The sequence below is a fragment of the Bos indicus genome, chromosome 9 (assembly GCF_029378745.1).
Source record: "Bos indicus isolate NIAB-ARS_2022 breed Sahiwal x Tharparkar chromosome 9, NIAB-ARS_B.indTharparkar_mat_pri_1.0, whole genome shotgun sequence".
Lineage (NCBI taxonomy): Eukaryota > Metazoa > Chordata > Mammalia > Artiodactyla > Bovidae > Bos > Bos indicus.
The window spans coordinates 104,580,673-104,596,815 of NC_091768.1; the positions used below are offsets into that span (position 1 = coordinate 104,580,673).

The following is a 16,143-nucleotide window of genomic DNA, read 5'->3' on the forward strand; positions in this document are numbered from 1 at the left end:
GATTAGTGATTAGTGAATGATTTTCCAGGCAAGAGTACTGGAGTGGATTGCCATGTCCTTCTCCAGGGGATCTTCCAACCCAGGGATAGAACCCAGGTCTCCCACATTGTAGGCAGACACTTTACCGTCTGAGCCACCAGGGAAGTCCAATTAGTGAGTGGGGTTCAGAATTTTCTCACATTCTGGGCTTCCATGTAAACTGGAGCCTGTGACAATCACCTGATTATTATACATGTCTCTTGGGATTTTACCCAACTATTTTTCTCTTGAATTTTGCAAATTTTAGGGGGAAAATGCTCTGAGTGATAGTTTGACTTAATTAGGCACATAATCCATTTTTATTATAAAAAGAAATATAAGTAAAAAGATCTTAGTTCTTTTTAAATATAACTTAAAAGTAAAAAATTCATTTTAAACATAAGTAAAAAGTTCTTGGTTCCACTGTTGAGTTCACATCTACTATCTCTGATTTTTTGATACACATACACATGTATATTTTTACAAAACCTTCAAAGTATGAATACCATCTATAATGGTATTATAGATGAGATGATATTATAGATGGGGTGGTATTATAGATGGGGTGGTACTATAGATGAGGTGGTTTATAGATGAGATGGTATACAGATGGTATTGTCTATTTTACTTGATCTGCATATAGGTCTGTATCATTAAGATGGTAGCCTCCTGCTAGATAGATATACCAGAATTTATTGAATTCCCTGCCACTGGACATTTTTGTCTAACATTCAGACAATGTAAACAACACCTAAAACATCATCTTTGTGTATCTCTGGTACAACTGTTTCCTTAGGATAAAGTTCTAGAAATGGAACTGCAAGGTAGAAGAGATTATGAATATTTTAAGACTTTACACCATTGTCTTTAGGCTGCATCTGTTATATCTTGCTTCCAAACAAATTCCTCTGTGTAGCCAATGCCCAGTTTACAGCTTTCAGCACAGGTGAAGATGGCCAGGACTCCCCAGTCGACACTCCTGCCCAGTCTGTCAGCCTTCAGGTAGTTGAGCAGCTGAGGCATGACCTGAGAAAAGGATGGCACAATCAGAGCTCTCCTTGGAGGTGAGGAGCACACACAGTTTTCAACAGACCAGATCTTCCCTGCCAGGGCTACTGTAGGGATCCCGATCTCTCAGTCTCCACATTTTACAGCAAGGTTGCAGACATTACACTGGTAACTTACTAACAATCTAAAAATACTTTACAGCTCTGTGTTTCTTTAAAGCCCCTCTTTATATTTAGTGTCCTTTTATCTGAGAAAGAAGTTCCCAAGTATAAGATTGGCTGATCTGTTTAACCTGGCTGTTAATTATTTTTTATTAATAATAATGCCACAAAAATAGGGCAGAGGCTTCTATTTGGGCAACTTTATTTTGTGTTATTTACAACCTGAATAGCAGATGCCGTTACTATGACTCTGAAGAAACACTACCGTGGAATACTAAAAGACAACCTACTGACGTATTTGTTTAGACCAGAATGGGGTCTGAGGAGTCCGTGGTCTGGGAGTGAGTGGAGGCAGCACTGCCACCACTGCTATCAGACTGCTGTACGTGGGTGTCAGGCACCAAGAACCAGTCCGTTTTGGGTCAGTCCTCAAATTACCCTTTCAACCGTTACAAAACAACTATGACTTTATAATGTTAGTGAATCGACAGTTCAAGAGTAGTTTCCACCCAACCCAAATGGATCCTGACACGAATAATCTCTTTTCGGCAAGACAAATCTTATCTTAATCATTACATTCATTTGTTCTAACAAATCCACAAACCAAGACTAAACAGAGCAAGGGTTCTAAAATACTCCTCTCACGAAGACTGAAGCTATATTATTTTAAATTATAAAGGTAACAACAGAGGCACTAAAAATAACGCTATAACCACACTGGGAAGCAGGGGGTGGTCCAGGTGGCATAAGTGACGTTTAAACCCTCACTACTGCGGAAGCCAGTCAATAGCGTCTATAAACTAGTAAACTGATAAATCTCAGAAAAAGCAAGCAAATTGGAGGCAGAAGTAACTTCCAGATTAACCAGTAGAGGATAATTCCCTCCTTGGAACATACTGTAAGGTGGGGCAGAAACTACTAATTGTCCTTAAAGGCCACCTTCCACACACAGCGCCCACAGGAACTCCTGCAAATAGATTACTTTGGCAAAGTTTTTTTAATATTTAATAGGGTAAATATATACTAAAATATTCCTTTTCAAGATCCTACCTGGAATTCAAATAATCTCTTAGCACCACAGGGGCAATCTGGAATATCCTTTTCTTTAGGGGTATTTTCACCGGAGATCCAGAGCGGGGCAATCCCTCTGCCGTATCTGAGAATCTAAAATCAGTTAGGATCAGTTTAAATCACCAACATCTCATGTTACCTGAGGATCATCTCAAGAAACTTTGTACATACTCTGACAATTGATGAAACGCTCATCTGAAAACCGGTTTCCTGCCTGCCTCTCCCCAACTCCCTGGCACATACACATGGCACCCTTAATGCCTGCCTCAGTATCGTCAAAGTGACACTTTCCGCTCATCTGATGCAGGTCATCACAAGTATTTTTCTTAGATGACAATACGGTTAAATTCTGAATTCTATGGCTGTTTTGTGAAGAGACTAATAATAATTCTATTTCCCTATTACCAGGTTTTGAATATAAAATGCAGCCCAGTGTCTCTGCGGACCTTCACACAGATAAGGAGCCTTAGTTGCTAATTTTGAAACAAACAAATACCAAGTGAGACACACTGTTTTAAATACAACAGAAGTAAATTTCACTATAATAAAATGTTACGTAACAACCGAGTGATTTTCCTAGATGTTTTACACATTGCTAAAAACCACCTTCTCAGTATTTAGGACCTAGACCTATTCTTCCTATAAGCCCCTAAGTATTTATTTGCTCTAGTGACTGACTTATGGGAATTTTGCAAAGTCTTTACTGGTTTATATTTATGGTGAAGGAAATTAAGGGAATAAAGTTAATGGAAGAAAACAGGCAAAGTGAAACAGTTGCTGAACACTTACTGTAAGTCTATAATCTACCTTGATCCTCAAAACCACTTTTTTCTTCTCCCTATACTGTAGATACAACTACATCAGAAGGCCAAAATATAACTCAAGGAGCCAGAAATCCTCACACCACGAAAACCCATTATTCTTTTCACAAAGTCAGTGATTTCTCTACGAATGTGTCAGGTTAATTTTTTAAGTCAAAGGTCCCTGTTGGAAAAATGGGCCAAAATTTCCTCTCTGTCTTGCCATTAGTGTCTAAACTCCATGTGTTACAGGCAACAAAAGATGTTTATCTCTGCTGATGGTTTTAGAAAATGACTATATGATACACAATGTAACCTTTAGTCTTTCCCTAACTATTAAAAGGATCAGCACTACAAACAGCTTTCCATATGGACCACTTGTGTGAAGGAATCCCACAGACAAGAGACTAACTGTATTAGAAAAATTACTTCTACACAGGTGTGTTTTTTTTTTCCTGGCGTGGGGGCGGGGTGGGGTGGGGGTTTTTGGGATCTTAGTCCCCCTACCAGGGATCGAACCTGGGCCCCCAATAGTGGGAGTGCAAAGTCCTAACCACCGGACCACCAGGGAATTCCCAACTCAAGATTCATACCCCTACACCACTTGAACAGCAGAAGGAGCTATATGAGTTCCATTTTACCTGTTCTGGTTCAAGGGATATTTTAGTTTTAAACTTCTGGAAAATTCTATCTTCCTTAGATTCATGTTTTGCCATGGATTCCAATTCTTCCTCATGTGCTTCACCTGAAAAATCATCAACATTACTATTATGGCAACAGGAATAACCCACATGCAATCTTGACAATAAACACATGCAGAGGAAAGCCAGTTTTTAAACAACCAACTTAGTGTTAAATCAGACAGTGAAGGCCTGATGTTTTCACAGGTTTGCCCTGTTTTGGTTCATTAACATCTGTGCTTTAAGACTACCTGACTTTCCAGGTACTCCATGAAGCAGCATTATTCTGCTGTTTCTTTAAAGAGCTTCTCCTTAAACCTTCAAATTAAGAATAGACCCCAAGTCCCAGGCTCAGGACTGAAAAGGATACTCCCAAATCATGAGCCCTTCTAATTCCTATGTCCTTCACTTGTCTGAACTCTTATTTCCAGTTTCTTTCTGCCCCATCTCTCCTTTCCCAACTGGTACACTCATTCAGTCATCACAGGCTCACTGGACCTGTCAGCTCACACTTTCACTCTTACCTCTGGAATCCCAGCTAAATGAATCACCCTGTCCTGAACAGCCAAGAGTCTTTGTAACTCAGAGGGTATTTCTGATATCCTGAATGTGAACTGTAAGCCAGTAAACTGACATTCTAATGTAAAATTTAATTTAGAATCTAAAAATCTACATTCTGTGGTGATTAAGAGATCAAGTTCTAAAGTCAGTAAGGTGTAAGCTCGAACTCCAGTTCTGAAACTTAACTTTGGTCAGTTATATGCCCAAACAAGTTATACCCAGAACCTCAAATTCCTCACTGCAAAATGAGGTACTGTTTTCAATGTATTGTTCTGATGTGAAAATCTCAGTGAGATCATGCACAGAAGGCCCATGCTACGTGCTGTACAACAGAGTATGTGTTGGAGAAATGCTGGCTCCTCCTGAGCACAGGCACTGCTCTAGCACGTGACCACCGGGAAGTAACTGACAGAATCATGGACCTGAAACTTGCTAGGTAAGAGGGCGCCTGCCACCCACCAAACACTGCAAGGCACTCTCATGTACACCATCTCAATTTGAGAAACAAATCTTGGAACCAGATAAACTTTCCAAGTTTCCAACATCTTGTGAAGCCCCACCCAACTGACCACCTGGATACACCCTGTGACACTTCACAGGAATCAAAATATACGTTGCATATGCCAATGAGAGGAGTACAGAAAGGATATCTTCAAATGAGACAGTATTTGAAAAGTACAGGTTGAAGCCTCCCAAGTGAGTCGCTCAGTGCTTCTCTTCTCAGCATATTGAGCCCTTTCTTTCAAGTATTATATTCACTCACTTAACAAATGAGTTTTGAAACAGATTCCTTACCCATGGTTCCTATAATCTCTGATTCATCATCTCTTTCCACAACTTCAGGCATAATCTCATCTTCTGTTTCTATTACAATTTCAAATTCTGGAAAAAGGAAGTTGTGATCTGGAACTATATTGTCCAAATTATCTGAAACAAAAAGGTAACTAGCATCATTAGTGATCATTTAGTTTTAAGAATCAAATAATTTCCTTTTTCTGAAATGTATTCCATGTCATAAACAGTATTCCTTAGAAACTAACACATGTAGCTCCACCATTGTAGATTATGGTTCATACATTACATGACTACATTAAAGCATGGTTGGGATGTGAGTGGGTGAGAACTCACAGCTCCTTCTTCATAAAGGTGCTTATGTCACTAGTTAACCAAAACTCTGAAAATCATTACACCTTTTCTAATGTTAACCTTTATCCTCAAAATGAAAGATTTGGCCTACAGACACCAGGAAACTGAGCTGATATTTAAAAATTAAAAAAGAATTGACTGACCTGTCTGTGCACAAGCCTGCTTATGTCCTAATCTCCAGTCCAGACTCTGATGCTCCTTACTGCAGTAATGTGCCTTGTGACATCTGGAGCATCTTTTGGGGCCTGAACAGCCACAAACTCTGCAGAGATGTGCACCAGACTTGAGGTGGAGATACACAGACTCTCCTGTCTCTGACGGAGGATCCTCAGAAGGTGGCTCGTAGGAGTAGAAGTCATTTTGCCTGGGGAGCTGATTTCTGAAAACTAAGGGGAGAAAAGGAGAACTGTTAATGAATGATTTAAATAAAACAATATAGCAATTCAAGTATTTGAGCCTTCACACTGGATTGAAAAAAAACATTCATTTTTAAAAAAGAAAAACTGAAGACAGTTTTCACGTGCAAAGAGCTTATTTTTTGGAAACGGAGAAAAGGAGAAACTTTTACAGTTCACACAACTAAATACGCCCTTACAGTTTATTCAAATTAACAAGAATAATAGGTAAAGTCAGACTACAGAAAAAAGTGACAATTTCTATTACCTGAAAGTAACCTACCATACCTATTACCTACTAACTAACCAGAAGGCTGGCGGCTAGGAGTGGGCGAGCACGCGGGACGCCCCGACCCCTGCAAGTGCTCGGGGGTTCCGGGGGGGAGAGGCCGGCGGGGTACGGGGGAGCCCGGGCGGTTTCCTGAGGTGAGAAGCCGGCAGGGTGCCGGGTGGGAGAGGCCAGCGGGGTACGGGGGAGGCCGGGCGGCTTCCGGGACCCAACCCGGAGCAGAGGCCGCAGCCGCTCACCGCGCAGGCCGCAGCAGCACGGCGGCGTCCGGCAGCAGAAGAGGAAGAGACAGCGGTGGAAGGCGTCGGCGCGGCCCGGCAGCGGCGCGTACACCTGCAGCAGGAAGGCCATCGGGCGGCCACACAGCGGGCAGGCCAGCTCTGGGGGCCCGGGCAGCCCGGCCGCACTCAGCCACGCCGGCCGGCCGCCCACCTTGCTTGGGAACTGCTCGCTGCGCAGCCGCCACGACGGCGCCGCCTCCACGAAGCCCAGCTCCGCCGGCCCAGCGCTTTCAGACGCCATGGCGTGCGGTGTAGGCTCCTCGGCCCACGGAACCGCCGCCACCGCCGCCGGAAGTCGGCGCCGGAAGTGCGGACGGCGGGCCAAATGTGATTGGACGACAGCGCAGAGGGGGCGGGGACACGGGGGGACCGGTCCTTGCCTGGGGCTGAACAGAAAATGTCGGGTCCCTTGTTAAGTTCGGTTCAGTGGCTCAGTCGGGTTCGACTCCTTGCGACCCCATGGACTGCAGCACGCCAGGCTTCCCTGTCCATCACCAATTCCCGGAGATTGCTCAAACTCATGTCCATCGAGTTGGTGATGCCATCCAATCATCTCATCCTCTGTCGTCCCCTTCTCCTCCTGCCTTTAATCTTTCCCAGCATCAGGGTCTTTTCCAGTGAGTCAGTTCTTCGCATCAGGTGGCCAGAGTATTGGAGCTTCACTTCAGCCTCAGTCCTGCCAATGAATATTCAGGACTGATTTCCTTTAGGATTGACTGGTTTGATCTTGCAGTCCAAGGGACCCTCAAGAGTCTTCTCCAACACCACAGTTCAAAAGCATCAATTCTTTGGCGCTCAGCTTTCTTTATAGTTCGACTCTCACTTCCATACATGACTACTGGAAAAACCGTATCTTTGACTAGATGGACCTTTGTTGGCAAAGTAATGTCTCTGCTGTTTAATATGCTGTCTAGGTTGGTCATAGCTTTTCTTCCAAGGAGCAAACGTCTTTTAATTTCATGGCTGCAGTCACCATCTGCAGTGATTTTAAAGCCCCGCTCCCCCCCCCCCCCCCCCACCAAATGAAGTCTGTCACTGTTTCCACTGTTTCCCCATCTATTTGCCATGAAGTGATGGGACTGGATGCCATGATCTTAGTTTTCTGAATGTTGACTTTTAAGCCAACTTTTTCAATGTAGTCTTTCACTTTCACCAAGAAGCTCTGTAGTTCTTCTTACAGTGACAATATACAGCCTTGACATACTCCTTTCCCAATATTACCTAGGAACCTGGAATGTTAGGTCCATGAAAGACTAGAGAGCTCTTCAGGAAAATTAGAGATACCAAGGGAACATTTCATGCAAAGATGGGCACAACAGAAATGGTATGGATCTAACAGAAGCAGAAGATATTAAGAAGAGGTGGCAAGAATACACAGAAGAACTGTACAAAAAGGTCTTAATGACTGGGATGATCATGGTGGTGTAATCACTTGCCTACAGGCAGACATGCTGGAGTCTGAAGTCAAGTGGGCCTTAGGAAGCATCGTTATGAACAAAGCTAGTGGAGTTGATGGAATTCCAGCTGAGTTATTCCAAATCTTAAAAGATGATGCTGTTAAGTGCTGCACTCAATATGCCAGCAAATTTGGAAAACTCAGCAGTGGCCACAGGACTGGAAAAGGTCTGTTTTCATTCCAATCCCCAAAATGGGCAATGCCAAAGAACGTTCAAACTATGGGACTGAACTCCTTAATATCTCTATACATATTACTATAAATATGTCTATACATCTAGATACAAAAATCTGTAGACATATAATTAGGAAGGTCTCTATACATATAATTATAACAATCTATGTACATATAATTATAAATATCTATGTACATAATGATATGTTAACTGCTTCAAGACCTTAAGCCATCATTCATATGGTGGAGACCTGCTTACACAGTGAATAATGCAAGCAACAATCTTATTAAATAGACAAAACACGTCATATTGCTAGAGCATAATAAGATTATACTACAACAGAGAGAGATAGAAAGCATAAACAGTTTTAAATCAAAGAGAACACATCAAAGCAATGATTAGTATAATTACTTGAAATCTGGTCACAATAAACCATCCAGTCCACAGGGGAGCCAGCTGAAGAAGTTAAATTCTGGAAGATTCAGTTAAAGAGGAAAAGATAAATGTTTTATCTTTGATTACAAAGGTATACTTTATCAATGCATTGATACATACTTGTTGATACCTTGTATCAACCTACACATACTCCTTTGAACTCATGTAGCCTCTTTCATCTTCAGTCATTCCAAACATGAACCTCTAATCTGTTGCAACTTTGGTCATTTTTCTCAATTTTATAACAGAAGGATAGAAACTAAATGTATTTATACAGACCAGTAAAAGATACTAGGATGTCTTAGTCTAATGGGTTTCTTTGGGGGTGGGGCTTAGAAATCATTTAAAATCTCAAGTATTCTTCCTGATTCATCATTTTCAGATTCCTTTGAGATGCAAAAAGGTTTGGAAGCAGTGTTTAATATAATCTGAACTTGCCAGGTATTTCTTACTCTGTGTAAATGCAGATCTGAGAGGTAGAATTCGATGGGTACAAAAAGAAAAAAATCTTGAATGTAGGGACATTAGTAGAAATTGGGAAAGGCATGTGACCAGAGAGCAATCACAGTGGATCAATCCACCTCCATCACAAATGTGAACAAGCTTATCTTGATAATAACATTCACAACGGAGGAGTTAAAGTGTTACCGTGAAAAATTTCATACAAAAAGGATAGAGGAAAAGTTTTCATGGTAGAATACACCTTTCAAAGAGCCTGTAAATTCCAGATAAATGTTTCATTATTTGAAATTTAGAGTTTATTACTTAGAAGTTTTACCGACTGTTCGAAGAAATGTAGATCACCTTCTGATTCACAAATTTGATTCACACTCAACAGGACTTAGCTACAATCATTGTAGCTTATCCAAAAAATATTGAGCTACAGATCTGACAAGAAACATTCACTCTCACATGGAATACCACAATTGTCTTCACATATTGCCTACTATAGTCAGACCCTTAGTTCACAGTCCATGTAAACTCATACTGTGGTAATTGATTCAAATCTGAAACCAAGCTTTATTGGAAGGAGGTGGTTTGCCTACAGCAGTGTAGAAGGTTTGCCTTTTCTCCAGGCATTTTCTCCAGCATTTGTTGTCACCAATGCTCAACAGGAATGTAGTAGGCATTCCAATTTATTTGTAAAAATAATGGTTATTTTATTTGGAATATACTTCATTTCCAATGTTGTCTTTGTTGCAGGTATACAGCAACCAGATTAAGGTATACCTTTGTTCTTCAAAAAGTGAAAGTGTTAGTCATTTAGTCATGTCTGACCCTTTGTGACCCCATGGACTGCAAGACCCCAGGCTTCCCTGTCTTTCACTATCTCCTGGAGTTTGCTCAAACTCATGTCCATTGAGTCAATGATGCCATCCAACCATATCATCTTCTGTTACCCCCTTCTCCTCCTTCCCTCAGTCTTTCCCAGCATCAAGGTCTTTTCCAATGAGTCAGCTCTTCACATCAGGTGGCCAAAGTATTGGAGCTTCAGCATCAGTCATTCCAATGAATACTCAGGGTTTATTTCCTTTAGGACTGACTGGTTTGATCTCCTTGCTGTTGAATGTGGGTTCTTTATTGCTAGTACCACCTGGGAACCACTGTATGCCCTGCACGTGTCCCCACCAGGGATGAATCCCAGCAGGGCATCAGAGCTCAGAGACTTCAGGTCACCCCTGCCCTCAGGACTGGTCTTTTTTCCAACCAGCTGCTCGTCAGAGGCCCAGGCACCCCAATCCTGACTCCAACTTCCAAGACCAGGATTCTGGGACAACTTAGGGGTAACCAAAACCCTCACACCCCTGTTCCTGCCTGGGGGCTCAGTCAGTTCAGTTGCTCAGTTGTGTCTCTTTGTGACCACAGGGACTACAGCACCCCAGGCTTCACTGTCCATCACCAGCTCCTGGAGCCTACTGAAACTCATGTCAATTGAGTTGGTAGCACCATCCAACCATCTCATTGTCTGTTGTCCTCTTCTCCTCCTGTCTTCAATCTTTTCCATCAGGGAAAAGCATCAGTTCTTCGCATCAGCTGGCCTAAAACCTGCACCTGGCAGATCATTGAGAGCTTAGTGTTTCTAGTAGGTATGGGTGGAAAGATGAGGTGTGAAGTTCCCACATCCGCAGGGCCTTTGTGTTGCAAAGATCTGTGCATTTCGCCTGGCCAGTCAGCTCCCCATGTCATTTTCCCAGGAAGCTGAGATTGAGGATTACCAGGCAGAGGTCCTCCCCTTGTGTAACTCTCACTCCCACAGTGAGGAACCCGGCTCCCACCATCTGCCCTTCATCTGTGTGTTGCTCTTTTCCAGGTGACATGTGCAGAGGTTTCAGCTTTCTTAGCTACTACATCCTGGAAAGAACTCTGTAAAATCAAGCCAATTGTTTATGGAAGCTCTATTTTGCCTTTAGTCTACAGATTCTGTTATTTTCCAATGTTAACTTAGCACTTTTTGCCCCATCCCCTACAGTGAGGTTTTTCTATGTATTTCTATTAGAGTTAGATGCAATGTCACGTTGTATATTCCACTGATACAGCCAAAATAATGAAATCAGAGTAGATTATGATTAACACCTTGGGCTACACAAATCTGTGGGCTTAGACAAATGCATAGCAACAGATATGCATCCTAAAGTATCACATGGAATCCTTCGAACTCCCCCACCCCATCTTCTGCTTATCATCTGTGTAGCTTTGCCTTTCCCAGAATGTCATAGATGGGCATCTCCCTCAGATTGGATACTTTCATTTAACTATAGAAATAGATTTAAGGGCCTAGATCTGATAGATAGAGTGCCCGATGAACTATGGAATGAGGTTCGTGACATTGTACAGGAGACAGGGATCAAGACCATCCCCATGGAAAAGAAATGCAAAAAAGCAAAATGGCTGTCTGGGGAGGCCTTACAAATAGCTGTGAAAAGAAGAGAAGCGAAAAGCAAAGGAGAAAAGGAAAGATATAAACATCTGAATGCAGAGTTCCAAAGAATAGCAAGAAGAGATAAGAAAGCCTTCCTCAGTGATCAATGCAAAGAAATAGAGGAAAACAACAGAATGGGAAAGACTAGGGATCTCTTCAAGAAAATCAGAGATACCAAAGGAACATTTCATGCAAAGATGGGCTAGATAAAGGACCGAAATGGTATGGACCTAACAGAAGCAGAAGATATTAAGAAGAGACGGCAAGAATACACAGAAGAACTGTACAAAAAAGATCTTCACGACCCAGATAATCACAATGGTGTGATCACTGACCTAGAGCCAGACATCCTGGAATGTAAAGTCAAGTGGGCCTTAGAAAGCATCACTATGAATAAAGCTGCTGCTGCTGCTAAGTCACCTCAGTCGTGTCCGACTCTGTGTGACTCCATAGACAGCAACCCACCAGGCTGCCCCGTCCCTGGGATTCTACAGGCAAGAACACTGGAGTGGGTTGCCATTTCCTTCTCCAGTGCATGAAAGTGAAAAGTGAAAGTGAAGTCGCTCAGTCGTGTCCGACTCTTCAAGGTCCCATGGACTGCAGCCTACCAGGCTCCTCCGTCCATGCGATTTTCCAGGCAAGAGTACTGGAGTGGGGTGCCATTGCATTCTCCGTGAACAAAGCTAGTGGAGGTGATGGAATTCCAGTTGAGCTATTTCAAATCCTGAAAGATGATGCTGTGAAAGTGCTGCACTCAATATGCCAGCACATTTGGAAAACTCAGCAGTGGCCACAGGACTGGAAAAGGTCAGTTTTCATTCCAATCCCAAAGAAAGGCAATGCCAAAGAATGCTCAAACTACCACACAATTGCACTCATCTCACATGCTAGTAAAGTAATGCTCAAAATTCTCCAAGCCAGGCCTCAGCAATATGTGAACCTTGAACTTCCTGATGTTCAAGCTGGTTTTAGAAAAGGCAGAGGAACCAGAGATCAAATTGCCAACATCCGCTGGATCATGGAAAAAGCAAGAGAGTTCCAGAAAAGCATCTATTTCTGCTTTATTGACTATGCCAAAGCTTTTGACTGTGATGTATCACAACAAACTGTGGAAAATTCTGAAAGAGATGGGTATACCAGACCACCTGATCTGCCTCTTGAGAAATTTGTATGCAGGTCGGGAAGGAAAGTTAGAACTGGACATGGAACAATAGACTGGTTCCGAATAGGAAAAGGAGTTCGTCAAGGCTGTATATTGTCACCCTGTTTATTTAACTTATATGCAGAGTACATTATGAGAAACACTGGACTGGAAGAAGCACAAGCTGTAATCAAGATTTCCGGGAGAAATATCAATAACATCAGATATGCAGATGACACCACTCTTACGTCAGAAAGAGAAGAGGAACTAAAAAGCCTCTTGATGAAAGTGAAAGAGGAGAGTGAAAAAGTTGGCTTGAAGCTCAACATTCAGAAAACGAAGATGATGGAATCCGGTTAGGGTTAGGGGGTCAGGGTCAGGGGTCAGGGTCGGGGTCAGGGTCAGGGTCGGGGTCGGGGTCAGGGTCAGGGTCGGGGTCAGGTTCAGGGTCAGGGTCGGGGTCAGGTTCAGGGTCAGGGTCAGGGTCAGGGTTAAGGTCAGGGTCAGGGTTAAGGTCAGGGTCAGGGTCAGGGTTTAGGGTCAGGGTCAGGGTTTAGGGTTTAGGGTCAGGGTCAGGGTTTAAGGTTAGGGTCAGGGTCAGGGTTTAAGGTTAGGGTCAGGGTCAGGGTTTAGGGTCAGGGTCAGGGTTTAGGGTTTAGGGTCAGGGTCAGGGTTTAAGGTTAGGGTCAGGGTCAGGGTTTAAGGTTAGGGTCAGGGTCAGGGTTTAGGGTCAGGGTCAGGGTTTAAGGTTAGGGTCAGGGTTAGGGTCAGGGTCAGGGTCAGGGGTTAGGGTTAGGGGTCAGGGTTAGGGTCAGGGGTTAGGGTTAGGGTTAGGGCTAGGGTTAGGGCTAGGGCTAGGGCTAGGGCTAGGGCTAGGGCTAGGGCTAGGGTTAGGGTTAGGGTTAGGGTTTAGGGTTAGGGTTAGGGTTAGGGTTAGGGTTAGGGGTCAGGGTCAGGGTCAGGGTCAGGGTCAGGGTCAGGGTTAGGGTCAGGGTCAGGGTCAGGGATTAGGGTCAGGGTCAGGGTCAGGGTCAGGGTCAGGGTCAGGGTCAGGGTCAGGGTTAGGGTTAGGGTTAGGGTTAGGGTTAGGGGTTAGGGTTAGGGTTAGGGTTAGGGGTTAGGGTTAGGGTTAGGGTTAGGGTTAGGGTTAGGGTTAGGGGTTAGGGTTAGGGTTAGGGTTAGGGTTAGGGTTAGGGTTAGGGTTAGGGTTAGGGTTAGGGTTAGGGTTAGGGTTTAGGGTTAGGGTTAGGGTTAGGGTTAGGGTTAGGGTTAGGGTTAGGGTTAGGGTTAGGGTTAGGGTTAGGGTTAGGGTTAGGGTTTAGGGTTAGGGTTAGGGTTAGGGTTAGGGTTAGGGTTAGGGTTAGGGTTAGGGTTAGGGTTAGGGTTAGGGTTAGGGTTAGGGTTAGGGTTAGGGTTAGGGTTAGGGTTAGGGTTAGGGTTAGGGTTAGGGGTTAGGGTTAGGGTTAGGGTTAGGGTTAGGGTTAGGGTTAGGGTTAGGGTTAGGGGTTAGGGTTAGGGTTAGGGTTAGGGTTAGGGTTAGGGTTAGGGTTAGGGTTAGGGTTAGGGTTAGGGTTAGGGTTAGGGTTAGGGTTAGGGTTAGGGTTAGGGTTAGGGTTAGGGTTAGGGTTAGGGTTAGGGTTAGGGTTAGGGTTAGGGTTAGGGTTAGGGTTAGGGTTAGGGTTAGGGTTAGGGTTAGGGTTAGGGTTAGGGTTAGGGTTAGGGTTAGGGTTAGGGTTAGGGTTAGGGGTTAGGGTTAGGGTTAGGGTTAGGGTTAGGGTTAGGGTTAGGGTTAGGGTTAGGGTTAGGGTTAGGGGTTAGGGTTAGGGTTAGGGTTAGGGTTAGGGTTAGGGTTAGGGTTAGGGTTAGGGTTAGGGTTAGGGTTAGGGTTAGGGTTAGGGTTAGGGTTAGGGTTAGGGTTAGGGTTAGGGTTAGGGTTAGGGTTAGGGTTAGGGTTAGGGTTAGGGTTAGGGTTAGGGTTAGGGTTAGGGTTAGGGTTAGGGTTAGGGTTAGGGTTAGGGTTAGGGTTAGGGTTAGGGTTAGGGTTAGGGTTAGGGTTAGGGTTAGGGTTAGGGTTAGGGTTAGGGTTAGGGTTAGGGTTAGGGTTAGGGTTAGGGTTAGGGTTAGGGTTAGGGTTAGGGTTAGGGTTAGGGTTAGGGTTAGGGTTAGGGTTAGGGTTAGGGTTAGGGTTAGGGTTAGGGTTAGGGTTAGGGTTAGGGTTAGGGTTAGGGTTAGGGTTAGGGTTAGGGTTAGGGTTAGGGTTAGGGTTAGGGTTAGGGTTAGGGTTAGGGTTAGGGTTAGGGTTAGGGTTAGGGTTAGGGTTAGGGTTAGGGTTAGGGTTAGGGTTAGGGTTAGGGTTAGGGTTAGGGTTAGGGTTAGGGTTAGGGTTAGGGTTAGGGTTAGGGTTAGGGTTAGGGTTAGGGTTAGGGTTAGGGTTAGGGTTAGGGTTAGGGTTAGGGTTAGGGTTAGGGTTAGGGTTAGGGTTAGGGTTAGGGTTAGGGTTAGGGTTAGGGTTAGGGTTAGGGTTAGGGTTAGGGTTAGGGTTAGGGTTAGGGTTAGGGTTAGGGTTAGGGTTAGGGTTAGGGTTAGGGTTAGGGTTAGGGTTAGGGTTAGGGTTAGGGTTAGGGTTAGGGTTAGGGTTAGGGTTAGGGTTAGGGTTAGGGTTAGGGTTAGGGTTAGGGTTAGGTTAGGGTTAGGGTTAGGGTTAGGGTTAGGGTTAGGGTTAGGGTTAGGGTTAGGGTTAGGGTTAGGTTAGGGTTAGGGTTAGGGTTAGGGTTAGGGTTAGGGTTAGGGTTAGGGTTAGGGTTAGGGTTAGGGTTAGGGTTAGGGTTAGGGTTAGGGTTAGGGTTAGGGTTAGGGTTAGGGTTAGGGTTAGGGTTAGGGTTAGGGTTAGGGTTAGGGTTAGGGTTAGGGTTAGGGTTAGGGTTAGGGTTAGGGTTAGGGTTAGGGTTAGGGTTAGGGTTAGGGTTAGGGTTAGGGTTAGGGTTAGGGTTAGGGTTAGGTTAGGGTTAGGGTTAGGGTTAGGGTTAGGGTTAGGGTTAGGGTTAGGGTTAGGGTTAGGGTTAGGGTTAGGGTTAGGGTTAGGGTTAGGGTTAGGGTTAGGGTTAGGGTTAGGGTTAGGGTTAGGGTTAGGGTTAGGGTTAGGGTTAGGGTTAGGGTTAGGGTTAGGGTTAGGGTTAGGGTTAGGGTTAGGGTTAGGGTTAGGGTTAGGGTTAGGGTTAGGGTTAGGGTTAGGGTTAGGGTTAGGGTTAGGGTTAGGGTTAGGGTTAGGGTTAGGGTTAGGGTTAGGGTTAGGGTTAGGGTTAGGGTTAGGGTTAGGGTTAGGGTTAGGGTTAGGGTTAGGGTTAGGGTTAGGGTTAGGGTTAGGGTTAGGGTTAGGGTTAGGGTTTAGGGTTAGGTTAGGGTTAGGGTTAGGGTTAGGGTTAGGGTTAGGGTTAGGGTTAGGGTTAGGGTTAGGGTTAGGGTTAGGGTTAGGGTTAGGGTTAGGGTTAGGGTTAGGGTTAGGGTTAGGGTTAGGGTTAGGGTTAGGGTAGGGTTAGGGTTAGGGTTAGGGTTAGGGTTAGGGTTAGGGTTAGGGTTAGGGTTAGGGTTAGGGTTAGGGTTAGGGTA

General features: G+C 44.3%; 1 protein-coding gene across 1 annotated transcript; it reads right to left on the reverse strand.

The window, feature by feature from the left end:
• Positions 1-319: 319 nt before the first annotated feature.
• Positions 320-6,705, reverse strand: PDCD2 (programmed cell death 2). The gene is made up of 6 exons (XM_070796596.1): positions 6,369-6,705; positions 5,589-5,831; positions 5,095-5,226; positions 3,700-3,803; positions 2,238-2,351; positions 320-1,044 (listed from the first exon to the last, which is right to left on the reverse strand). The coding sequence occupies exons 1-6, from the start codon at positions 6,649-6,651 to the stop codon at positions 886-888; spliced, it is 1,035 nt and encodes a 344-aa protein (XP_070652697.1). The 5' UTR covers positions 6,652-6,705; the 3' UTR covers positions 320-885.
• Between the last annotated feature and the right edge of the window lie 9,438 nt (positions 6,706-16,143).